Here is a 27,089-nt window from a genome sequence, read left to right as displayed (position 1 = left end):
TTTTTGACATCCTTATCCGCAGCAAAACCGCAGATCTTTTTTCCATCTGCGGTTTTGCTCCAGATTTGACAAAATCAATGGAAGTCAACGGGTGCAGAAACGCTGCAGATCCGCAAAAAAATTGACATGCTGCGGAAAAAAAACCCGCTGCGATTCCGCACGTAATTTTCCGCATGTGCACTGCGGATTTTGTTTTACATAGGTTTACATGGTACTGTACTGTACACCGCATGGAAAACTGCTGCGGATCCGCAGGTCCAAATCCGCTGTGGATCCGCAGCCAAATACGCAAAGTGTGCACATTGTGGATTGCTGTGCGGAATATTCTGCATGGAATCTGCATCTCTTGGCAGAATCCGCAGGTCAAAATCTGTGCGTTTTTTTTGTGGATTTATTGCAGATTTTGTGTGGATTTGGCCTGCGTTTTTACACCTGCGGATTCCTATAATGGAATGGGTGTAAAAACACTGCGGAAACCGCACAAAGAATTGACATGCTGCGTAAAAAAAACAGCTGCGTTTCTGCGCGGATTTTTCTGCAGCATGTGCACAGCAAATTTTTTTCCCCATAGAATAACATTGTACTGTAAATCACTTGCGGATCTGCAGCGGTAAATCCGCAATGTGTACACATACCTTATATTTCATTGATCCAATCCAGAGAAATTAAAATTTTTTTGCTGTGTGTCTCTTCAGAGTCTTTTCTAGGGACGTGTACTCATCTCTGCCTCTCAGCCGCTGCCAATCAAAGCTCAGCAGCGCATGTGACTGTTATGTCTGCTGATGAGCTATGATTGACAGTATCTAGGTGCCTGGGTGAAGGTGCCTGTCCCTATAGGCAAAACACTGAAGAAATGACCAGGTGAAATACTGGCAGAGATTTCACATAGTATGCTCCGGAAAAAATAAATGTTAATATCAATGCGATGGAACGAGGCAGCACAATATCAAATTATTGCAGGGTCAAGGTCCCTATGGGGACTAAAATGAAGATGAAAAATAAAAGTTTCCCCCCAAAAAATCAACTATTAATAATAATCTTTATATATATTCCGCAGCACTTTACAGTTTGTACATATTTTCATCACTGTCCCCGATGGGTGCTCACAATCTAAATTCCCTATCAGTATGTCTTTGGACTGTGGGAGGAAACCGGAGGAAACCCACGCAAACACGGGGAGAACATACAAACTCCTTGCAGATGTTGTCCTTGGTGGGATTCGAACCCAGGACTCCAGTGCTGCAATGTTAACCACTGAGCCACCGTGCCGCCTGTATACTCCACATCGAACATAGTACTGGAGCATGCGGCAGACACTTGGCTAGCACCCGAGCATGCTCTAATAACGCCTTATCCCAGCAGGGTTGCTCAGCATCACTAGTAATTACATAATAAAATTAAATGTTATCGCTGAAGTCATGCTGATCAGAAGAATCCCGGGGTCGGGTCACAATGAACGCTGTCAAATCGAAACCCCAAAAATAATGGTGGAATTGTCATTTTTTTCATTATTTCACTGCAATTGCAAGTTTTCTTCCCATTTTCCACTACGTTACATGTAAAACGAATGGTGTCACTGACAACCACAACCCTCTAAAAAAAAAAACACAACGTATGGCTCTGGGCAGAAGGGGAGGCAAAACCAACAATGGTTAACCCATAAGCCTCCCTATGGCTGAGGTTACGTCCTGCTGACTGGATGTCGTGCAGTGGAAGCAAGCAGCACAATAGGAGGCCCCCAGCAGCCCACCATACAGCCCAGTGACTGCAGGACCTTGTGCCTGCACGGCCAGGAGAGGGGGCAGGCTACAGCTGCCACTGGTCACATGACAGGAAGTGCAACCCAGCTGTGACTGGTCACATGACTGCCGCATCAGCTCCCGCAGCCACTAGGCTAGTACACCTACAGGTAAGTTTGGGTGACTGGTAGGTAGTGATGACCTGAGTCTGAGGACCCTCATATACAGGACAGTAATGCTGGACAAGGAGTGTGAGAGTGTGACTGTCCTCTGGGGGCTGCTCCAGGGCTGAGGAGCGCACTTATTAATCTATTGTTGTCTGAAGTTCCAAATATCTATTAGGAGTGCAGCGAAGCATTCATACATCCCAAAAGCTAGCTATGCGTACAGCAGTGATGATAAAATATAGAATGAAATGGGAATTCCAAGACTAAAATCTGATATTCTACACCATAGTACAAGTAAGTATTGGTGTCCTGTGTCCACATTCCCCCCGGTAAGTGGTAGAGTGTCAGAATGAGTCCTCCTCATCTACTCACACACCTCTATCTGCTATCAATGAGGTCATTAATGGTTGGGGACTATTCTAACATGCTGAAGGCACTTGGGCAAGTCATCAAGATCCACTGTTGGCAGTTGCCGACTAATAAAGTTCCGTATGTTTTTTGATGGGAGACCAGTCCGGAGACACTGTAGGCCATAGTAGCATATTCAGGCCATACAGTAGCACAAGCAACATGCAGTCTGCCTTCATTATGTTGAGAAATAGCTACCGGGAATAAGGTTTACTGTGAAATGCTGTAAAATGTACCCACGGGCTGGAGATTGTACAATTATGTCTTGTCTAGAATGTAAACAACATATTTACGCAGACTGCAGCATCTGATCACATAGAGCCAATAAATCTTGCTTGTATATATATATATATATTATGGAAAATGTTGTTGGACAGAATCCCGGGGTGAATGTAAGGGTCACTGATTTCCAATGGTTAAGATGATGAGGTCAGTCTATAGCTCTTTATAGTGTCTTCTTTAAGTTGCACTTATTTCACTAGGAGCTGGGTGTGCAGTACCCTACTGTGACCACTTATCAGTGTATGGCGCTGTGGGGTTCTGTTCCATGGACTGTTTACATCTAACTGCTGCTGGAGCTGGCTACAGCTAATTAGTGACTATGCTGGTGATCGTTCCACTCTGATCTGATTGTGAAGGGGGATCCTAAGGCCAAGACATCAACATAATAGTAGTATAACCTCCCTAAAAGAGAGAATTTACTGTGAGCAGCTATTCTGTGGCTATTCTTCCATCATCTCACCTCTTTTAGTGATGAGGAGACCAACGTTCAACCAATCAATAAAACTTTACTGAGTACAGTAAGTCCATATTTGAAACCTTAGCAATTACATTTTCACCAATTTGTTTCTTTGTTTTCTCAGTGTATGGTCCATGGTAGATACGAGCAGAGCATAGGAAACAGTAATGCAGAACTTAGCAGGGAACTTAGAAGTTTGGTTTAATAATTTTATGTGCCATAAAATAACAATTCTGGAGCATTGCTGATTATTATAACTCTGCATTGTGCTTTTCCTCCTCTGTTGTTCCCAATAGAAGTATAACAATAAATAGTCAACTGGGTGTTACCATTCCTCTTGTCAACGTGGTGTGACTCTTAAGGGGAATCTGTTAGGAGGTTTTTGTGATTTAATTTGAGAGTAGTGTGATATAGTAGCAAAGAGCCTGATTCCAGGGATGTGTCACTTGCTGAGCAGCTTGCTATGGTTCAGTACAGTGTTTTATAAGCAGGAGATTATCGCTGCCTGACTTGGTCTCATGTGCACTCCAGTCCAGCTAATCTGTGTAACCCCACCCCACCACTGATTGGCAGCTTGCTGACAATGTACAGTAAGCTGCCAGTCAGTGATGCAGGCGGGATTTTACACAGCTCTGCATTCTGCCCAGTGCTACAACTACAGCAGAGAAAACAAAGATTCTATCAAAACTGCACCAAGTAGCCCAGTAAGTGGCACATCAGGATCTCTGCCCTATATTATGCAACTCTCAGATTGGATAGCAAAAACCTGCTGACAGCTTTTTTTTTAATAGTGATACTGTCAGTTTCAGTGTAAGGACATACGCACAACTGATAGTTGTCAATTTGCTCAGACATTTCTAGTCACAACATAGTTGTAAAAAAAGATGCTCTAGGATGCTGACATTGAGAGGGTGACAGGTCTTCTGTAACGTCTGTTATTCTCCTCTGCCGGGTGTCTCCTATTATCTTCCTGACTTCTTCGTCTTGGACCTAGGACCAGGTATAAACAATGTTTTTACCTTAGCAGCTCATCGACGTAATTCTTTTTTATATAACTGAATTTTTATTAAATTTTTCCAAAAATACAATTATAGAATTACATCATAAAGTTCAAAATATTAGCAAACAATGTTGCATACTTTGACTTAGTAATCAGAAACGTTTAGTAAACTCAACACTGAAGAGTTCACAATTGCAAATAAACATGGAAAAGGACAGGAGAGGACAGTACAGTACAGGACATGACAGTGACACGGAAGAAAGAGGGAAGAAGAGTTGGATAGCAATTCTAATTCGACACCTACTACATAACCTACTTTTCTCTAGTCACCTTCCACGACAGCAGCATCGGATGATTTTTCCCAGCTCTAATGGGGGGACAGGAAACACAAGAGGTTAAATACCCCTCCCCTTCCTACAATCACCAGTGTTTTTCCTATCCCCTATGGTGTTACCGTGGTCGGCGATCGAGAGTACCTTACAAGATTTCCTACCATATGCCGGGCAGCCGAGGTCGTGGGCTCCGCTCTCCTCCTCTAACAGCTGCTCCCGTCTTCATGAGACATGCGACTCGGGACCCCTTTCCAGCCCATCCTGTGTCTCCTCGGGAGGTAAAGCGGAGTTTCCCTCTGCATATAATAAGAAGCTTTGCCAGCCTTGCACAGATGATGTATTGCGTGCCGAACAGCCCTCTCTTCTGGACAGCATCAAAACCCACATCAAGCAGGAGGTTCAATCCTCTGTGGCTGCCGTTACCCAGGCCCCAGTACCACAACCTCCCCCCTCCTAAAAAAAGTAAGATGGCACCCGTGGAATCTGACCCAAACTCGGGCGAAATCCGTACCTCAGGTTCGGAGGATATTTGGGAGAATGAGGGTTCCACTTCCATCCCCAAGTCCGAAAATAAAAAATTTTACTTTTCTTCCGAAGATAAGGAAGAGCTGATTAGTATGGTGAGAAGCACCATGGGGGTTCAGGAAGAGGAAGTGAGATACTCTGTACAGGATGAGATGTTTGGGGGTGCTGAAACCTAAAGATCAGAAAGGGTTTCCCATAAGCAATAATATTCAAAACCTTATCCTTCATGAGTGGAGCTTCCCTGAGAAAGGACTTGGTGTCCCTTCAGAGTTGAGGAATCGCTTCCCCCCCAGACGGGGATTGTTCTCTATGGGAGATCCCCCAAAGTGGATGTGCAGGTGTCCAGGGTGGCCAAAAAGACGACTCTTCCTTTCGAAGATTCATCCCAGCTCAAGGATCCCATGGATCGAAAAATTGAGAACTTGCTAAGAGAGTTCTGGGACACCTCCACCTATCTGCTCAAAACGAACGTGGCCTCAACGTGTGTCGCCAGATCTCTATTCCGCTGGCTGCGTACGTTGGAAGATCACCTTACTCAGGGGACTTCTAGGGAGGAGATACTTGACTCTCTTCCCCTCCTTCAGAAGGCAATGGGGTTCCTTGCTGATTCCTCTGCTGAGTCCGTCCGGGTAGCGGCAAGATCTGCAGTCCTCTCCAATTTGGCTAGGAGAGCACTATGGCTGAAGTCATGGGGGGAGATTTTACCTCCAAAACTAAACTTTGCTCTATTTACTTTCAGGGACACTATGTGTTCGGCCCAGTTCTAGACAAAATACTAGAAAAGGCTACGGATAAAAAGAAATCATTTCCCGAGCGGAAAGGTTTTTTCGTCCCTCCTGTGACCAGTTCTCCAAGAGGGATTTCAGTGGGAAAGGCAAAACAGGCCGATGGAGTTATCCCAAAGGTGGTAAGGGCAAAAACATCCTTGTCCCCCACAACCAGCAAGCCCATGACAAACAATGACTGCTCTCCGGTCGGGGGTCGAATCTTGGACTTCATCGCTCAGTGTCAATCCATCTTCAAAAACCAATGGGTTCTCCATACCATACGGGACGGATTGAGGCTAGAATTTGAGAGTCCTCTCTGCAGTCTTCACATTTCCAAGAACCTTGCTGTTAGATCTGCAAGGTCTACTTCAAGCAAAGGTGATCTCTCAAGTACCACAACAGGAGATAGGCAGAGGCCACTATTTTCTATGAAGCCCTCAGGGAAACACGGAGTTATCATAAATCTGAAGCCTCTGAACCAGGTGGTCAAATGCAGATGATTCAAGATGGAATAAATCATTAATCACGCTCTTTGGACAGGATTGGGTGATGGTACAGTAGATCTGAAGGATGCCTATTATCATGTGCCGATCCATCCGGACCACAGGAAGTTCCTCAGATTTGCAGATTCCCATGGTCACCGGGTCAGCCATTACCAGTTCAATGTCCTGCCGTTCTGGGTTTCATCAGCACCACGAGTGTTTACCAAGATTATGACGGAGGCAGTGATCTTCATCCAACACCAGGGGGTTTGCATCATCCCATATCTAGACGACTTTCTCATCGGCGCACCATCCATCCCTCGTCTGAACCTAGATGTGGCGAAAACCCTGGAAATCCTGAAATCCCTAGGCTGCATCCCGAATTTGGAGAAATCGGATTTTCATCCTTCATCAAGGAAGAAATTTCTGGGAATTCTTTTAGATTCAGAAAAGAAAACTTCCTTCTTACCCAGGGATCGTCAACTCGACCTCTTCCAGAGGATCTCCAGGTTCAGAGACCAGGGACTCGATGTCTATTCTGGGATCATTGACGTCATGCATCCAGGCAGTCTCCTGGGCTCAAGCCCATACATGAGTCCTGCAGTCTCATGTGCTTCTGTATTCAAGTAGGCATCAAAATACACTGACCAAGAGAGTTCCCCTTCCTGGTCACGTGAAATCTGCTCTTACATGGTGGCTAAACTACCGAAATCTCCAGCAAGGAGTCAGCTGGGATCAGTTCCCCTGAAGGTACTCACTTCAGGCATCAGTCGGAGAGGCTGGGGTGCTGTGGTGGAGGAATCTTACTTCCAGGGGTTGTGGCCACCAGACATCAGTTCCAGCTCCTCAAACCTGAGGGAACTGAAGGCAATGGAGGAGGCGTTGAAAGCCGCATCAACCCTCATCCAAGGTCACCACGTGCGTGTTTATTCCGACATGACCACAGTGGCCTACCTCTGGCACCAAGGAGGCACGAAATACGCCAGTTTAAAATCGATCCCTGCAAGGATTTTTTCCTAGGCAGAAAAACATCTTTTGTCTATCACATCAGTACATCTAAGGGGATCGGACAATATCCAGGTGGACTTCCTCAGCAGGAAGGGCGTCCATCTGGGAGAATGGCGCCTGGACGAAGCGGTCTTTTTGCCCTTGGCCTCAAGGTGGGGGGAGTCCCGATGTAGACCTGTTGCCAATGGTCAGAACGCAAAGGTTCTATTCCCTCAATCCCAGGAACGGAGCGCAGGGAATAGATGCCTTCTCCCATCCTTGGAGGTTCAGCCTGGCATACGCCTTCCCACCAATTCCAATGCAAGCAAGAACACTGCAGAAGATTCAGTTAGATCGAGTCCTGATTGCTCCCATGTGGCCAGGAAGAAGCTGGTACAGCGGTTTGATGGACATGGCTCAGGAAGGTCCTCTGCTTCTGCCCCAGAAGGTCGACCTCCTTCAACAGGGTCCCCTACTATACCCAGACCTGCGCAGATTGAACCTTGCGGCCTGGCTACTGAGGCTAAAATCTTAAAAGCTAAAGGGCTCTCGGATGGAGTAAAACAAACCCTCCAGAAGAATAGGAAGCCAGTGACCGACGCCATCTATGACAAAGTTTGGAAGAGATTCTCATCCTGGTGTTTTCTGGATACTCCTGATCCCTTCCATCCCAACATTGCACAAATTTTAGACTTTCTTCAAAAGGGTTTGGATCTAGCGCTTACACCTAGTACACAGAAAGTGCAGGTGTCAACTCTTAGTTCCTTTTTTGATCAGGACTTAGCTGGACACCGCTGGGTTAAACGTTTTATGACCTCTGCAACTAGGATTCGTCCTAGGCTTCGTAGTCGGGTTCCCCCCTGGGATTTGAACCAAGTCCTTATTAGTTTAACCCAAGATCCATTTGAACCCCTATAATCCTTGAGTTTAAAGAACCTGACCCTCAAAACAATTTTTCTAGCAGCAATTACTACCGCTAGACGCGTAGGAGAGTTGCAGGCCCTATCAGTACAGGAGCCCTACTTAACTATCACTACAGATAGCATTATCCTTAGATTAGATCCTTCCTTTATGACTAAAGTAGTCTCGGACTTCCATAGAGGTCAGGATATTGTTACCCTCATTCTGCCCAAATCCTTCAAATGCGAAGGAAGAAATCTTTCACACCCTTGATGTTCGCAGGGTGGTTTTCTATTACCTCCAACAAACCAAAAGTTGGAGGATTGACCAAAACCTTTTTATTCAGTTCTCAGGACGGAATAAAAGCAAGAAGGCGGCTAAAAATACGATTGCTAATTGTTTCAAGCAAGCTATCTGTCTGGCATATTCATCGCAGAATCTTTCTCCTTCTGCATCACTGAAGGCTCAATCCACTCGTGCAGTATCAACATCGTGGGCAGAGAGAGGGAACACATCTTCTGAGCAGATATGCAGCGCCGCCACCTGGTCGTCTGTCCATACGTTCACCAGACACTATAGACTAAGTTTCAGTAGGGATTTAACATTTGGCAGACAAGTTCAGCAGGCTGTTGTCCCTCCCTAAAGAAATTAGTTGTTAGTATTACTCTGATGCTGCTGTCTTGGAAGGTGACTAGAGAAAATAGAATTAGTCTTACCGGTCATTCGGTTTCTAGGAACCTTCCACTACAGCACTAATTTCCCTCCCTATCTGAGGTTCTTATTGGATGATTCCTGCTTTTTGGTGGTAACTATACATTCCTACACTGGTGGTTGTAGGAAGGGGAGGGGTATTTAACCTCTCTTGTGTTTCCTGGCCCCCATTAGGACTGGGACATCCTCCGATATGGCTGTCGTGGAAGGTTCCTAGAAACCGAATTACCGGTAACCATGTTAATTACCGGTCTCTTTGTACCCAATATGTGTCTAAGAGGGTTCATTAGGGTAATTAAAGACTTGTACAGTGTCCAGTGGGACTTCCAGTTTCCACTTTATAGGGACAACTTTGACCTCAGTCATGCAGAATTGGATATCCCATCCTTTTTGTGTTTTTCTATAAAGCATATCAACATTTACAAGTCATGTGCGATGTGTCACTAGCTGTTTTCTCTCACAGAATTGTTTAATCACTATTTTTTTTTCTCAGATTACTGCCAGTTAACTGTGACAACCCATTACCTCGACTGGCTCCGAGGATGGATCAAGACCGGAAAAAAGTGACAAACAAGATTTTAAAACTTACCTTGGAAATTATCTATTTGCTTACTGGAGAGGTGAGGGAATATTTTGTTATCCTTAGGCTCAGTTCACATCTTTTAAGTTAAAAACAAACATATATATATACAGTAGCATGGAAACGTTTTGGCACTGCTGGTTAAAATTACTGTTATTGTTAACAGGTAAGCAAGTTGAAGATGAAATGATCTCTAAGGGTACGTGCACACGCTGTGGAATGCTCTGCGGATTTGACCACATGGATTTTGTAAAATCCGCAGGTAAATCTGCAGGTCAAAGGACCTGTGGTTTTACCTGCGGTTTTGCCCTGCGGTTTATCATGTCTACAATAAACCACAGCGGAATCCGCAGAAAGAATTGACATGTCAATTCTTTCTGCGGTTTAGAAACCGCAGCAAATCCGCGCCGAAAAATCCGCACCGTCTGCACAGCGGTTTTTGATATCCATAGGATATTATGGTACTGTACACCGCAGCAGAAACTGCTGCGGATCCGCAGCGGCCAAGTCCGCTGCGTATCCGCAGCAGAATTTGTAGCGTGTGCACACACCCTAAAAGGCCTAAAGTTAAAGATGACACATTTCCTTTATATTTTAGGCAACAAATATATATTATCATCTTTTACATTTATATGGAGGTGGCTGCTCCTAGTATGCACCTGTTCTCATTGGCTTGGAAGTGCCAGTCAATCTTTTGTTATTTGTATGTTTGCTCTCTGACCGAGCACTCCACCCTTCAACATGTGGTTTTAATTACAGCAGGATCCTAATTACCCATAAATACAGGCTTTAGAGAGAGGTGTCCACATTGACCCAGGATTTCAGACTTCAGCCTTAAGGTACTGTCACACTTAGCGATGTATCAGCGATCCCGACCAGCGATATGGCGCGGTCAGGATCGCTGGTACATCGCTAAGTGGGCGCTAGTGAGCTGCCATACAGGCAGATCTCACCAGCGACATCGCTGGGGACAGGAGTCGCTACTTACCTGTCACACTAGGCGATCCTGCGTCCTCCCGCCCGGCTCCAGGCTCGTCGCTCGTCTCCCCACAGGAATCTGACGACGAGAAGCAGTCCAGGACGTTCTCGCGCGATCAGCGATAACCAGCGGGGGAGCGGTCGTAGGTAAGTATCAGACACAGCGATGTCGCTAGCAATATCGCTATAACGTCACAAGTTATAGCGATATTGCTAGCGATATCGCTTAGTGTGACAGTACCTTAAGGCTTGCGTCACACTGCTTTATGGCACTCCGTTAGACGGACTGCATTACATCGCGACATAACGCAGTGTAACGTAGTCTGTTAACGCTGCCATTCCCTCCCATTATCGGGCGCATCGCTAACGCATGCCATAATCGGCATGCGCTAGTGATGTGCCGTCATTCTGTGATGGAGCCTCGGACGCGGGCTGCAGCGTCCGAGGCTCCGTCACCACTAGTGCAGATGAAGCATCTGCGCTAGCGGTATAGCATAACACGATCGCGTTATGCAATAGCGTTAACGCAGTCCGTCAACGCTATGCGTTGAATGGACTGCTTTAACGCAGTGTGACCATAGCCTAGGAGAGATATTCACACTAGACAGATAGGGTCACAGCAGCTTGAGACCACCTTGTTGTTGGTTGCTGGGCATGCATGAATTGGCTAAATTATGTGCTAAGCGGTTTAATTTTTTCTTATTGTCCAGAGCAATATTGCTATTCATATTTCATATATTCCATGTCTACATGCTTTAGCACGACATAGTGCAACTTCTTTTGTAAATTGTTCACCATCATCGTTAGGAAAGGGACAGGTGATACAAATTTCCCAGCTTTATAAAAACCCAGCCTCCTCTAACCTTGTGCCAAAAAACAGCAGCCATGGCTTCTTCTAAGCAGCTGCCTAGCATTCTGAAAATGATGGAGGCCCACAAAGCAGGAGAAGGCTATAAGAAGATTGCAAAGCATTTTAAGTTGCCTTCAGTAATGTAATTAAGAAATAGCAGTTAACAGGAACAGTAGAGGTCAAGATATGGTCTGGAAGACCAAGCAAAAATTCAATGAGAGCTGCTTGTAGGATTGCTAGAGAGGCATCAATCTTTCTTTGGGGTTGTGGTGCAGCCAGTGGCACATGCAGCATTTCACAGGTAGAGAGAAGAATGCATTCAATAAAATTTCAACAAATTCTTGATGCAAACATAACACAATCTGTAAAAAAAACTGTAGTTTATAAGAGCATGGCTTCTACAAATGGATAATGATCCTAAACACATGTCAAAATCCACAATACACTACCTCAAAAAGCTGAGCTGAAGGTTTTACAATGGCCCTCACAGTCCCCTGATCTGGTCATCATTGAAAATCTGTGGCTGGACCTCAAAATAGCAGTGCATGCAAGACGACCCAGGAATCGCACAGAAGTAGAAGAATTTTCCAAGGAAGAATGGATGAAAATCTTTCACACAAGAATTGAAAAGACTCTTAGATGGCTAGAAAAAAGCGTTTACAAGCTGTGATACAGGGGTGCCCAAACTTTTACATTTCACTGTATGTATATGTACATTTGCACAGTGGCTTGCAAAAATATTCACCCCTTTTGACTTTTTAACTCTTTTGTTACATTATAACCTACTTTAAAATATTTTGGTATTCCGAGTTGTGTGTGATGTAACAGCACTAAATAGTCTAAGATGGTGAAGTGAGAAAAATATAGGCATAAATTAAATTTATGGGATCAAATAACTAAAAATTGGCATGTGCACATATATTCACCCCTTTTGAGATGAAGTCCCTAAAGATTTCTGGTGCAAGCAGTTGCCTCCATAAGTCACATGCTTAGTGAAAGGAAGTCCTCCTGTGTGCATTCTGTTACTTGGTCTGTCAGTATATACACACTTTTCTGAAAGGTCATAAAGGCTACAAGACCATTAAGCAAGAGGCACCACTAACCAAACAACACCATGAGCACCAATGAGACCTCCAACATGTCAGGGGCAAAGATGTTGAGAATTACTAGTGAGGTTTGGGTTATAAAAAGTAAAAAAAATCCTAATCTCTGATGATCCCCCAGAGCACCAGGGCATTAATCGGAGAGGCAGCACGTCTGGCTTGAATAGATTGCAAACACCATATTAAGCTGTCAATATAGCAAAACCCTTTCACAAGTGACCCTTCAAGGAATTCACTTGGGGGTACAATGAGCACCTTGAAGACCATACATACTGTACCTCCTTGTGAAATTGAAAAAATACACTTTTTTGCACTAAAATATTGCATTACCCCTTTTTTCAATTTTTATGGATTAACGGGCAAAAATATACTACATTATTTGTAATACAATGCCTCCCAAACCCGGTGACACCCCATATGTTTTCAGAAACTACGGAACGGAAAAGGCATAGTATGTCTTCTGGAGCGCAAATGTGACTTGAATAGATTGCTGACATCATATTTCAATTGCAGAGGCCCTGAGGTACCAAGACAGCAAACCCTCAAACCCCCCCCCCCAAAAAAAAAAAAAAAAAGTGATTCCTATTGTGCTGGGTCAGGGGAAGCAAAAGTACTAAGAGAATCCTTATGTGACACACAATTGAATGATATCATTATATGATATCTCAAAAAAGGGGTGACAGATTCCCTTTAAGTGACCCCATTTTACAAACTACACTCCTAAACAAATCATCTAGGGGTGTAGTGAGCATTTTACTGAATTTTATGAGAATGCGCCAAATGTTGTTTTCCCAGTTCTAATTTTAATAAGAAATATGCCACTGTAATGCCCAATATATTGCAGCTTGTGCTTCTGGAGATATGCATTTTGTAAATAGTTAAGTGGGTTCCCCCTACTACAGTAATGGTATACGTATACATGTAAGAGCAAACTGCTGCTGTGCACACATATGGTTTTGAGAGTGGATTTTGCGAGATTTTTTTTAAGGCAGAATGTTTCTTTTCCAGGGCATTCAACCCTTAATGACCTCTGATGGACATTGTGTCAAAGGTCGCTAAGAAACCTTTTTTTTTGTACATTCTAGTATGCAATCTGACTGACATGTCTCTCTTTTCATGGCCACATGGATGGTTCATCATTGATGCTTTTGGTTTAGATTTTTTCGTTCTATATTATTCTGCTTTTTGTTTACTTATACTTTATCTGCACAATTGTGTTTTATTTTTTGTGTTTATTGTTTACAGTACATGAGTTGCATAATTTGTGTGTGTGTGTATATATATATATATATATATATATCTCTGTGTACTTTCTGTAGGCCATTATCAAGGTCCAATAACCAAAATGTTGGCCATTTTTGCGCAGACCTGCTGTTATGAGATAAAGTCAAGTTGATTTGTATAATTGGAAGGTGCCATTGTATTCCCTCCACAACCAGTGGATTCTCTTTATCTCTGAGCACCCGCCCACATCTACCATTGAGTGCCTACCATCCCTACTTCTGCTAAGATAACTGATGGCAGCTGAGACTGCTTCATCTTCATACTAAGCAGATGCTAGCTGTGTTACTTACCTCTCATCTGCCTGAACCTGCAGCAACCAGATCTAGCTCCAATTTCTGCAGCTTAAATGCCGCCGTCAAACTAGGACAGTGGCAATTCAATGACGTTGGTGCTTGTGCGCACGCTCCCAGCTCCTATTGAATGCTCATGGTGCCATCACAAGGATAAACCGCAACTGCTATGTTGGTCCCTCCTGCATAGCTCTTCTACAGGCTGAGCTACATAGGAGAACTGAAATTTCTCAATATACTGCAAAACTTTAAATATATACGGTATGTACTGCTATTTAGCGAACCCATTCTTATATTTGTCCTTGTTTGGTTTACAAAAATGTATTAGAGTCTCTTTCTCTTGTCATATGTAGGACTACACAGTAGTGAAGAAGACATCTGAGAAGTATATGACACCTTGCAACTATCCCTATGTATCAGAATTATGGGGCATGATCCAGAGCCCTCACAATGAACAGAAGGTCCTAGAACTAACCCTCAAGATTCTAGAGCTGCTGACTGGAGAGGCAAGCACTGCTGGAGCATACAGTAAGTCGATCGGAGTGAATGTAGAGGAAAGCAGAGATTTCTACATTGATGTCAGGGAGAAAAAGACTGTCGCATCACTGGGTAAGAGAAGACTTTTTTTTTTTCTTGGTGTTTTTGGGTGAGCCTCAAAACTGCTCTCATTAGTCCTCATCACATGTATTAACTGATTGTGTTTGGGGCTCCCATAGATGGATCCAGTGAAAGAAATCCACAAGAGAGATGTCCAAGTCCTATTTACTCACAAGATTGCCCAGTGGAAAAGAAAAATGTGCACTTGAAGCATCAGGTAGATCGAACTGACTCCGATTTCTATAAATCTTGTATGGATTCATGCAATAATGCTTTATACTAGACTCCTCAGTTGCTTAACATTTCTTCCACATATAGAATCGGGGTGAAGATCTGATCAATATTAAAGTGGAAGTTATAGCATCAGCAGAAGAAATGTGTGCAAGAAATGACCATCAGTGTAAGGAGGAAGAAATTCCTGTAGCTGTTAGCCGAGGTGAGTAATAACATCTCAATATTTAAATGAGACTGTGTCACTGCAAGATACTGAAAGCAAATATTGCTGATTCTTATTCATTCTCATTGCCAACCACAACTGCTTCTTTCTCCGCCAGGACTGATCTTTCATTGTCAAAATTTTCAATTCACAGGTAAAATCTGTATTCATTGAAGACTAGTGATGAGCACAAGTGCTCCTTGCTGAGGGTGCTCGGATATGCATTGAATAGCGCAGGTGATCGAGTGAAATGGTCGTGTTCTCACGGCCACATGTTTTGCGGCTGTTAGACAGCCACAAAACATGAAGAGATTACCTGACAAACATGGGCAACAGGTCTAACAGCTGTGAAACATGTGGTCGCGAGGACATGAACATCTCACTCTAGACCCGGGCTACTCAGTGTATACTTGAGCACCCTCGGCCAACTCAAGTAATGAGCACTTGCGCTCATCAGTGGTGAAGACAGATTACTGAGATGGGAAATACACTGAAAAAGATAGACGTAACACTTTTTTTTTGTTTTTTGCTCTCATTTTTAATGAGCTGAACTCAAAGATCTAAGACTTTTTCTTTTTTACTGAGAGAATCCCTCCTCCTCACAGGTGTGGCATATCAAGATGCTGATTAGACAGCATGATTATTGCACAGGCATGCCTAAAGGGCCTGTCACACTAAGCGATATCGCTAGCAATATCGCTATAACGTCACTGGTTTTTGTGATGTTATAGCGATATCGCTATGTCTGATACTTACCTCCGACCCGCTCCCCCGCTGGTTATCGCTGATCGCGCGAGAACGTCCTGGACCGCTTCTCGTCGTCAGCTTCCTGCTGGGGCTTCCTGCTGTGGAGACGAGCGACGTGTGGACGCGGACGGGAGGACGTCAGGATCGCCTCGTCTGACAGGTAAGTAGCGACCCCCGACCCCTGCGATGTCGCTGGTGAGATCTGCCTGTGTGGCAGCTCACTAGCGACCACTTAGCGATGTACCAGCGATCCTGACCGCGTCATATCGCTGGTCGGGATCGCTGGTGCATCGCTAAGTGTGACAGTACCTTTAGGCTGCCCACAATAAAAGACCACTATAAATGTGCGGTTTTACAGTATTGGGCGGGTCAGAAAACTAGTCAATATTTGATGTGACCACCACTTGTCCCACGTCCAACACAGTGCAACACATCTTTGCATAGAGCTGATCAGTTTTTCATAGAGCTGATCAGTTTCTCCGATTCCAACGCATGGAATATATGTATATACCCCTGGTGCAGTCAATGCCAGCTCTGCAATAACAAAAATAACTACTCACTGCCAAGAATAGAACTATTACATTTTATATTTAATCCAGAAAGATAGGCAGGTATTTCTCCACCTTTTATTAAACAAACTCCAGATTTCATGTCTGCTCCCAGCAAATATACCAGTCTTAATTACCTATCCACACCAGGGGGTCCTAGCTTCACTGGGTGTTTTAATGAGTTTTTCTTACCTTCTAGCTACACATAATTTCCTCTCTTTCCCTGTGTTAAACATGTGGTTTTACTTCAATGAAGTCCAAGCTCTTTCTCCTTTCGGAGTTTTCTATTTTTCTATGTCATGCACATTTTAGAGTTTCCTTTTATTGGGGCCATCCTAAGGCACACCTGTAAAATAAGCATGCTGTCTACTCAGCATCTTGATATGCCACACCTGTGAGGTGGATGGTTTATCTTTGCAAAGGAGGAGAGCTCACTAACACAGATTTAGATAAATTTGTGAACAATATTTGAAAGAAAGCTGCCTCTTGTGTACATAGAAAAAGTCTTAGATCTTTGAGTTAAGCTCATTAACCCCTTAATGACCGCCGATACGCCTTTTAACGGCGGTAATTAAGGGTACTAAAACCACAGCGCCGTTAATTCACGGCGCTGTGATTTAAGTGAATAGCGCCCCCCAGTGTCGGATTTTCTCCGGGGTCTCGGCTGCCAGGGGTAGCCGAGACCCCAGAGAACATGAATCGGTCGTTTTTTACCGACCCCCGCTTTTGCGATCGCCGTTATTAACCCTATAACGGCGACCGCAAAAAAAAATAAAAAAAGCCGCGATTTTACATTTGAATAGGGTCCCCGATCCCCCCCCGGTACCTCTCCGTGGCCCTCCGTCCCCTCCCGGTGGTCCCACGTCCCGCCGGCATCCTCCGATGGGCGCCGCCATCTGGAAAATGGCGGGCGCATGCGCAGTGCGCCCGCCGGGAATCTGCCGGCTCCGGCTGGCAGATTCCATTCATTATTTTGATCACTATGATAAACGATCATAGTGATCAAAATAAAAAAATAGTACATAACCCCCCCGTTTATCACTCCCTTATATAGGCCAATATAATGAAATAAAGAAAATATTTTTTTTTTTTCAGTTTTCCATTAGGGCTAGGGTTAGGTTAGGGCTAGGGTTAGGGTTAGGGTTGAGTTAGGGTTAGGGTTGTGCTAGGGTTAGGGTTAGGGTTGGGCTAGGGTTAGGGTTGGGCTAGGGTTGGGCTAGGGTTAGGGTTAGGGCTAGGGTTAGGCTAGGGTTAGGGTTAGGGTTGTGCTAGGGCTGGGCTAGGGTTAGGGCTCGGGTCACGACTAGGGTTAGAATTAGGGTTAGGGCGAACTAGAATTAGGGTTAGAATTAGGATTAGGGATTAGGGTTGGGATTAGGGTTAGGGTTGGGATTAGGGTTAGGGGTGTGTTGGGGTTAGGGTTGGAGCAAGAATTGAGGGGTTTCCACTATTTGCCAACTTTGGGGGTCTAAAAATTGGGGTCTAAAAAATCACTTTTGTGGAAATAAAAAAAGACTTTTTATTTTCACGGCTCTGCGTTTATAAACTTTTGTGAAGCGCTTGGAGGTTCAAAGTGCTCACCACACATCTAGATAAGTTCCTTAGGGGGTCTAATTTCCAAAATGGGGTCACTTGTGGGGGGTTTCCACTGTTTAGGCCCATCAGGGGCTCTGCAAGCGCAACATGATGCCCGCAGACCATTCCATCAAAGTCTGCATTCCAAAATGGCACTCCTTCCCTTCCGAGCTCTCCCATGCGCCCAAACAGTGGTTCCCCCCCACATATGGGGTATGGGCGTACTCAGGACAAATCGCATAACAACTGTGCAGGTATGATTTCTCCTGTTACCCTTGTAAAAATAAAAATTTGGGGGCGAAAAGATCATTTTTGTGGAAAAAAATGGATTTTTTATTTTCACGGCTCTACGTTATAAACTTCTGTGAAGCACTTGAAGGTTCAAAGTGCTCACCACACATCTAGATAAGTTGCTTAATGGGTCTAGTTTCCAAAATGGGGTCACTTGTGGGGGGTTTCCACTGTTTAGGCCCATCAGGGGCTCTGCAAGCGCAACATGATGCCCGCAGACCATTCCATCAAAGTCTGCATTCCAAAATGGCACTCCTTCCCTTCCGAGCTCTCCCATGCGCCCAAACAGTGGTTCCCCCCCACATATGGGGTATCGGCGTACTCAGGACAAATCGCATAACAACTGTGCGGGTATGATTTCTCCTGTTACCCTTGTAAAAAACAAAAATTTGGGGGCGAAAAGATCATTTTTGTGGAAAAAAATAGATTTCTTATTTTCACGGCTCTACGTTATAAACTTCTGTGAAGCCCTTGGGGGTTCAAAGTGCTCACCACACATCTAGATAAGTTCCTTAATGGGTTTAGTTTCCAAAATGGGGTCACTTGTTGTAGGTTTCAACTGTTTAGGCACATTAAGGGCTCTCCGAACGCAACATGGCATCCGATCTCAATTCCAGCCAATTCTGCGTTGAAAAAGTCAAACGGCGCTCCATCCCTTGCGAGCTCTGCCGTGTGCTGAAAAAGTGGTTTACCCCCACATATAGGGTATCAGCGTATTCAGGAGAAATTGTACAACAAATTTTGTGGTTGATTTTCTCTTTTAACACTTGTGAAAATAATAAAAATTGGTTCTGAAGTAAATTTTTTGCAAAAAAAAGTTAAATGTTAATTTTTTCCTTCCACATTGCTTTAGTTCCTGTGAAGCACTTAAAGGGTTAATAAACTTCTTGAATGTGGTTTTGAGCACCTTGAGGGGTCTAGTGTTTAGAATGGTGCCACTTTTGGGTATTTTCTGTCATGTACACCCCTCAAAATGATTTTAAATATGATGTGGTCCCTAAAAAAAAATGGTTTTGTAAATTTTGTTGTAAAAATGAGAAATCGCTGGTCAACTTTTAACCCTTATAACTTCCTAACAAAAAAAAATTTTGCTTCCAAAATTGTGCTGATGTAAAGTAGACATGTGGGAAATGTTATTTATTAAGAAATTTGTGTGACACATCTCTCTGATTTGAGGGCATAGAAATTTAAAATTGCAAAATTTTCAAAATTTTCGCCATATTTCCGTTTTTTTCATAAATAAACACAAGACTTATCGAAGAAATTTTACCACTAACATGAAGTACAATATGTCACGAAAAAACATTCTCAGAATCAGCAGGATCCATTAAAGCGTTCCAGAGGTATAACCTCATAAAGGGACAGTGGTCAGAATTGTAAAAATTGGCCTGGTCATTAAGCTGCAAACTGGCTCTGTCGCTAAGGGGTTAAACATGGGAGCAAAAACAAGTGTTGTGTTTTTATAGTTTTGTTCAGTGTAGATTCTATGATGAGATGTTATTATGGAGAGGTGAGAGGAGGGAGGAGCTGGAGGCTCCCTCCTATATAGAACTTTTGAGCAACAATTGCCATCTACTGTCTCAGTAATGTAAAAACGTCTTCACTGAATATAGATTTTACCCAGGAATTGAGAATTGATGATCAGTCCATGAGGAGAAAGAAGTAGATTTCTCTGATAAGATATATTACAACGTTTCTTATATTCATGTGTTTATTTTATGCATTATTATTAATGCATAATTTGCATCTGTGACCTCCTGGTAGAAGCTTATGTTTAAAGATGGGCGGACCCCTGAATGTGCAGGTTCGGCTGAATAGTAAAAAAAAAAAAAAAAAGTTTGGGTTCTGGTACCAGACCCCATTCACTTCAATGGAGGCTCGGACATCCAGTGTTTGCCCCGCTGTCATGTGCCTGACAGCGCGGCAAACATCGCTTCTGATCGGCAGTAAAATCATTACCGCCGGTCAGAGAGCCGCGGTTCCCACGCTGTCAAACGACAGCATGAGCACGCAGCTGTGATCGGAGATATAAAGTTTACGTCCAATCACTGGTGTTGGCTGATGGGACTACTACTCCCATCAGCAGACGCCTGCTGCCGCTAATAACAGTGAGAGCAGGATCGGCTGATAGGAGTATTCATCAGCCTCTTCCTACGCTCTAAATAAATAAAAACAAAAACTGCATGGGTTCCCCTGTATTTTTAATAACCAGCCAGGCAAAACTCCCAGCTGAGGGCTGTATGGGAACCGCGGCTGTTTGAACGGCGATAACTATTTTACCGCTGATCAGAAGCAGTGTTTGCCGCGCTGTCGTGCACATGCCAGCGCGACAAACACCAGGTGTTCGGGAGCCGAACCCGAACAGTAACACGGACTTCCTGGTAAAGTCTGTGTTCGGTGTCTGTGCCTGAACATTAGGTGTTCGTTATGGACGCCGAACTTTACAGTTCGGGTTCACACATCTCTACTTATGTTACACAACATTTAGATGATTTGAAAGGTTTTAGTACCCAGGCTACAGACTAGCAGCTTCTGAAAATAGAATACTTCCGGCACAAGGTGCCCAAGATGTGATCTTCTGCATCTAAACCACTGCAAAATCCTTGAAGGTAGATACAAGACAGATTGAGTATCATAGAACTTGATTTCTGGCTGGAAGGCAGCTGGCAATGTAAATTTGAGACCCCTGTTAAAAGGGTATAGTAAGCTTTTTGCTAGGTATGTTGTTTAATTTATTTTCTTGAAAACCAATAGATAAAAGAATTGTTTTTAATTTATGTAGATGCCCAGTACAAGAGCTCAAAGAGTCCGCTCTTTTTATCACAAAGCTCCAAAATAGAAGATAGAAATATGATACAAGATGGTCAAAAGGATCAAGCCTTTAGCCAAGATATACTCCAAGGAATTCCTATTTCAAATGTACTTCCTGAGTTCTTGGATCATGAAGATGCTCCAGACACATCACATTTTATTGCCCAAAGTATTGATCATAGAGGAATTAAAACCTTTCAGTGTTTTGAATGTGGGAAATCTTTTGCTAAGAAATCAGTACTTGTAGAACATCAGAGAATTCACACAGGGGAAAAACCATTTTCATGTTCAGATTGTGGAAAATGTTTTACACAGAGATCAAATCTTGCCCAGCATCAGAAAACTCACAGAGGGGAGAATCCATTTATGTGTTTGGAATGTGGAAAATATTTTTCCAAAAAATCAAATCTTTTCAGACACCAGAGAATTCACAGAGGAGAGAAGCCATTTGCATGTTCTGACTGTGGAAAATGTTTTACAAGTAAAAGTCAACTTGAGGTGCATCAACGAATTCACACGGGAGAGAAACCATTTACATGTATGGATTGTGGAAAATGTTTTATTCAGAAGTCAGATCTTGTTAGACATCAGAAAGTCCACCCAGATTCAAGAGTCGCCTCAAGACTTCAGTTTGGAGGCTTGGAAGGAGTTTCTATTGGGCTCCCACATCCCCGAATTATAGCTATTTAAAGTTTACAATGATGAGGAGCTAAAAGCAACATTTTTTATTGAAAGGAGGCTCATTGACTTTCCAAATAATGACGCAAAATTGTCACCTTGAATTACACAGTCCAAAACGACCCACAAGTTTATATCGACCTCTAAATCTTACCGGATCTACCAGAGAACTTGTTGTGTGGTCTTCACAACTATCCCTGTTTCTGAGCTGTAATTAAGCATTTGAGCTTACATGTAAGGGCTGTAGTTATTGCACTTTGTATAACATAAGTAAAAACTGTTTTTGTTTTTTGCACTTTTATTTACAAGAACTTTCATTTAAAGAACATTACCTTTTTGGAAACCACTTTCCATTTTCCTTATGATCCATGATCTACAATAGGTTCTCTGCTTGCATTAGAGAATTAAATTACTGGTACAGTGCCCATTGTTATATGGAAATTCAATCCTCTGGTCCATTCGTACTTGCCTAAAAATGTGAAGGGAGCATTACCCAAAGGATTCTTTGTGAATATGTCTCTTAACCGATCTGGGTTTATTATTTATTGGCAGTAAAAAAGTTGTCTTGGTATGACAACCATGGTCAACATGCCCTCTCGAAGCATATTCGAGTCATACAGGGAGGCCTCCAGTTTGAGATCTTCTTCTCTGTACTAAAACAGAGAGCTACTCTGACAGACCTTGAGAAACTAGGTCTGAGCTGAAAAAGTAAATTAATGTGTATGCAAAATGTAAATGCATATGAAGACATGACCATTACACAGAGAAAACAAAAAACAAATATCCTAAAATAAAAAAGTAAAAAAATTGCATGAAGGTAGTAATAATAATGAGGGTATTTAGTAAACATAATTTAGATCAAAAGAATGTACAAGCCATCCCACCACGTCAAGGCAAGGCAATTTATTTTTTTACTTTTTTATTTTAGGATATTTGTTTTTGGTTTTCTCTGTGTAAAGGTCATGTGTTTATATGCATTTACATTTTGCATACACATTAATTTACTTTTTCAGCTCAGACTCTAGTTCCTCATTTAGTTCAGCGTGCATTCAGTGCATATAAGGGTGTGACCGCCCTGTTTCTGAGTTGGAAAATCCATCCTGTCTGGCCTATGCTATTACTGGTGGTTCAGTCCCTTGGTGTCATGATCTGACAGTTTTAAATTGGACAAAGTGAATTTTTTTTACTTTGTCAAGTGCAATGTGTGACGTGATTGCCCCCGGTGGCCATGGGAATTATCACACGTGGTGTCTTTCATTCTAAGTTGCCCGGTGGTGGGGAGTGGTATCGCACCTTAGTGGTAGGTTTAATTGTAATTATAAATCAGGTGTGAGGCTCTATAAATGAGTCTCAGGGTGTTCAATCATTGTTGGTGATAGTTGTTCATTTGCAACCAACCTTGGTGGTGGAAGGAGCTGGAGAGATTGCTCAGCTCAATTTGAGTCCTGATGTGGAAGGAGTCACCGAAGGGAGTTCTTTGCAGCGCTTACTGAACTTGGTGGCAGCTATTCAGGAGGAAGGCTGCAGTCGGTTGCTGGACTCTGTGCTGGAGCATTTGCACAGAGAGAGCTAAGTTTTCTACTTCCCCTGTTTGTGACTTTCCTTATGTGTGATCTAGTGCAGTGGTGGGATTAGTTTCCGCACCGGCCAATGCCCTAGCGAGGGACTAGGTTCAGGGCGAGTCAGGGCATAAGGTTCGCGTGCGGCGACAGGTGCGGAGCCTGTATAGGGAACGTAAGGAGTGCAGGGACGCTTCCTCAGGGGAGCTTAGGAGGTCTCCACGTCCCTATTTCCTATTACAGGGCCACCACTGTAATTGTTCCTGTGTTTCCCCTTATTATTTAAATTCGCCAGCTGGAGGCGGGGTATCCAGTTTTACGTGTACTTTTTAAATTCGCCAGCTGGAGGCGGTGTATCCGGCTGCACGTCCCGGTATTATTTAAATTCGCCCTGCTGGAGGCGCTGTGTCCAGTCACACGTTGACCATTACATTATCACCAACCATAAAAAATGTTTTTCTGCTGAGCCATGGACCTAATGCAAACCTTTACCCAGGTACTGCAGACCTTTACTGAAGAGATCAGGGGGCTGCGCGGTGAGATGGTGCAGCAACTGCAGCTGTTGGTGGGCTTTGGAGGTTTGATTCAGGCACAGGCACAGGCTCAGCCAGAACCCAAGATATCTCTCCCAGACCGGTTTTCTGGAGGGAGAGATCAATTCTTGGTATTTCAGCAAGCCTGTAAATTATATTTCAGGCTGCGTCCTCGTTCTTCAGGGAGCGAAGAGCAACGGGTGGGGATCAATATGTCCCTTTTGAAGGGGGATCCCCAATCCTGGGCCTTCTCCCCGGAGGTGGTACCGGTGCTTGTGGACAGTGGAGCAGGAGTTAGTCTGGTGGATGCTCGTTTTGTCCAGACTCATGGCCTGAAGTTTAGGACGCTGGCCCAACCTATAAGGCTAAGTGCACACGTACCGGAACTCTCGCGGAAATTACGGCGAGAATTCCGGAATTCCAGTCCGCGGGAAAATCGCATTTTAAATTCCCGCGATTTTCCCGCGGAAAAACTAGCATTTTGCAAGCGTAATTAGCTTGCAGAATGCTAGCGTTCTCCAAGCGATCTGTAGCATCGCTTGGAGAACTGATTGACAAGTTGGTCACACTCGTCAAACATAGTGTTTGACGAGTGTGACCAACTTTTTACTACTGAGGCCGCCTATGCAGCATCAGTAGTAAAAGATAAAATGTAAAAAAAAATAAAAAATGGTGCTATTCTCACCCTCCGACGTCCCGCGCATCCGTTCCCAGTAATCCTTTGCGAAAATGCCCGCGAAGACGTACGTTCTCGCGGGATCGCGATGTCTCGCGGTCATTCGCGATGACGTCGCGCGAATGACCGCGAGACTTCGCGATCCCGCGAGAACGGACGTCATCACGAGCATTTTCGCAAAGGACTACTGGGAACGAGAGCGTGAAGAGAAGCAGGAAGACTGCGCGGGACGTCGGAGGGTGAGAATACAGTATTTTTTATTTTAAATTCTATTTTTTACAGGGATATGGTACCCAAAGCCCGGAGGACAGTCTCCTCCGGACCGTGGGTACCATCCGCAATTGTTCTGCTTACTTTCCGCATGGTGTGCACAGCCACATGTGGGAAATAAGCGGAACAATGCATTCCTATGGGTGCGGGATCGCCGCGATTCCGCAAATTAATGAGCATGCTGCGGTTTTTACCGCGAAGCGATTCCGCCGCGGTAAAAACCGCAGCATTAGCACAGCATTGCGGAATCCCATAGGAATGCATGGGATGCTTGTTTTTCGCGTTTTCGCGGCAAAATCGCGCGGTTAAAACCGCCGCGGAAACGCAAAAAAAAGCCACTTGTGAACTCAGCCTAAGCGTCCAGGCCATTAACTCTGTTCCACTGAGCCAGGGGAGCCTTACCCAAGTCGTAGAAAACATCCATCTGCGTATAGGACATCATGAGGAGTCCTTGTCATGCTACGTCTTGGAGGGAATGCCAGTACCTATCGTTTTAGGCTTCCCCTGGCTGAAAAAACACAACCCGGGGATAGATTGGCGAGCAAGGGAAGTAGTCAGCTGGGGGCAGTCGTGTGAGGGCTGCTGCCTTGGGACTACTGTCTCTGCCGTCTCTCTTCAGGGGACCCCTTCCTCTCCAGTGAGAGCAGCGATGGTGCGGCGGGAGAGTAGGGGCAAGTTTCAGCCCTCGCCGCTAGCTAACCCTGTGAGAGGCAGACCTCGTGGTGGAAAGGGTTGGAGTGTGGTGTACCCTATGGTGTAGTCCGGGGGTGTGAGTGTGGTGACACAGGGGGACGCCTCTGTTATCAGGTCCAGAATGAGTTCACCAATTTTATGACATAACGAATGTGTGCAATAAACGTTCAGGTCCGGACCTGTGTGTGAACGAGCATGTATGGGTGGCCACCAAAAAAAAACATCTTGTGGAAGAGTGTTGTGGAGCCTGATCAGCTCATAACAAAGATACTCATACATAAACTCGTTCCCCAGGTTGGCACTGTGGAGATGAGTGATTCCTCCAAAATAAACTTTATTGCCAATACCAGCTGTGTGTTTGTCATAAATTTGAATTCAGGTGATGGTGGGGTGAACTCAGGGTCTGGCCGTCCCCGCTGTAGGGGTTTCCCTAATGAGGGGTGGTCTTGAGGGTCCAGAGGCCCCTCATTAAGGAGGGGGTACTGTCATGATCTGACAGTTTTAAATTGGACAAAGTGAATTTTTTTTACTTTGTCAAGTGCAATGTGTGACGTGATTGCCCCCGGTGGCCATGGGAATTATCACACGTGGTGTCTTTCATTCTAAGTTGCCCGGTGGTGGGGAGTGGTATCGCACCTTAGTGGTAGGTTTAATTGTAATTATAAATCAGGTGTGAGGCTCTATAAATGAGTCTCAGGGTGTTCAATCATTGTTGGTGATAGTTGTTCATTTGCAACCAACCTTGGTGGTGGAAGGAGCTGGAGAGATTGCTCAGCTCAATCTGAGTCCTGATGTGGAAGGAGTCACCGAAGGGAGTTCTTTGCAGCGCTTACTGAACTTGGTGGCAGCTATTCAGGAGGAAGGCTGCAGTCGGTTGCTGGACTCTGTGCTGGAGCATTTGCACAGAGAGAGCTAAGTTTTCTACTTCCCCTGTTTGTGACTTTCCTTATGTGTGATCTAGTGCAGTGGTGGGATTAGTTTCCGCACCGGCCAATGCCCTAGCGAGGGACTAGGTTCAGGGCGAGTCAGGGCATAAGGTTCGCGTGCGGCGACAGGTGCGGAGCCTGTATAGGGAACATAAGGAGTGCAGGGACGCTTCCTCAGGGGAGCTTAGGAGGTCTCCACGTCCCTATTTCCTATTACAGGGCCCACCACTGTAATTGTTCCCGTGTTTCCCCTTATTATTTAAATTTGCCAGCTGGAGGCGGGGTATCCAGTTTTACGTGTACTTTTTAAATTCGCCAGTTGGAGGCGGTGTATCCGGCTGCACGTCCCGGTATTATTTAAATTCGCCCCGCTGGAGGCGCTGTATCCAGGGTCACGTGTATCATAATTTCGCCCTGCTGGAGGCGCTGTGTCCAGTCACACGTTGACCATTACATTTGGTCCTTGTTCACATTTACGTCACTTGGCAAGTGGAAAGGTTTTAAATACAATAAATACAAGAGTTAGGACTGTCCCACAAGGGTTGCCGTGACATGGCGGGATGGCTTGTACATTCTTTTGATCAAAATTATGTTTACTAAATACCCTTATTATTATTACTACCTTCATGCAATTTTTGCAATTTATTTTTTACTTTTTTATTTTAGGATATTGGTTTTTTGGTTTTCTCTGACAGACCTTGTAGAATGAAAGCCCTCAGTGGCAGGGTCCTCTCTCCGCTTTACCTGTCAGTCACTATTAGTTTGTTCATTGTAATTTCAACTTGGATGTAACCCCTTGTGTCATGTACAACACCAAGGAATCAATGGTGCCATGAAAATAAACTATAATACTTTATGCATTACATAGATGGCCATTTCTTAGAATAGTGGTCATGTAGTTCTGCAT

General features: G+C 44.2%; 1 protein-coding gene across 5 annotated transcripts in view; it reads left to right on the top strand.

Annotated features, from left to right (window-relative positions):
- LOC141074232 (uncharacterized) overlaps positions 1 to 27,089 on the top strand; it is a 50,329-nt gene that overhangs the window by 619 nt on the left and 22,621 nt on the right. The window contains exons 1-6 of one of the 5 annotated variants that reach the window (XM_073561816.1): positions 1,770 to 1,909; positions 9,251 to 9,377; positions 14,196 to 14,370; positions 14,559 to 14,656; positions 14,758 to 14,875; positions 20,819 to 21,826. In XM_073561816.1, coding sequence (XP_073417917.1) covers positions 9,300 to 9,377; positions 14,196 to 14,370; positions 14,559 to 14,656; positions 14,758 to 14,875; positions 20,819 to 21,537 — 1,188 coding nt within the window. In that variant the 5' untranslated portion in view covers positions 1,770 to 1,909; positions 9,251 to 9,299 and the 3' untranslated portion in view covers positions 21,538 to 21,826. Of the gene's footprint in view, positions 1 to 1,769; positions 1,910 to 1,933; positions 2,201 to 9,250; positions 9,378 to 14,195; positions 14,452 to 14,558; positions 14,657 to 14,757; positions 14,876 to 20,818; positions 21,827 to 27,089 lie in introns of those variants that run through there. The other 4 variants (XM_073561813.1, XM_073561815.1, XM_073561814.1 and 1 more) reach the window with 4 other exon arrangements.

Source organism: Dendrobates tinctorius, unplaced genomic scaffold (genome assembly GCF_039654945.1).
Source record: "Dendrobates tinctorius isolate UK_male_01 unplaced genomic scaffold, ASM3965494v1 ptg000331l, whole genome shotgun sequence".
NCBI classification, from domain to species: domain Eukaryota; kingdom Metazoa; phylum Chordata; class Amphibia; order Anura; family Dendrobatidae; genus Dendrobates; species Dendrobates tinctorius.
The sequence above is the reverse complement of the archived record's forward strand: the minus strand, read 5'-3'. Positions and strand labels throughout refer to the sequence as shown.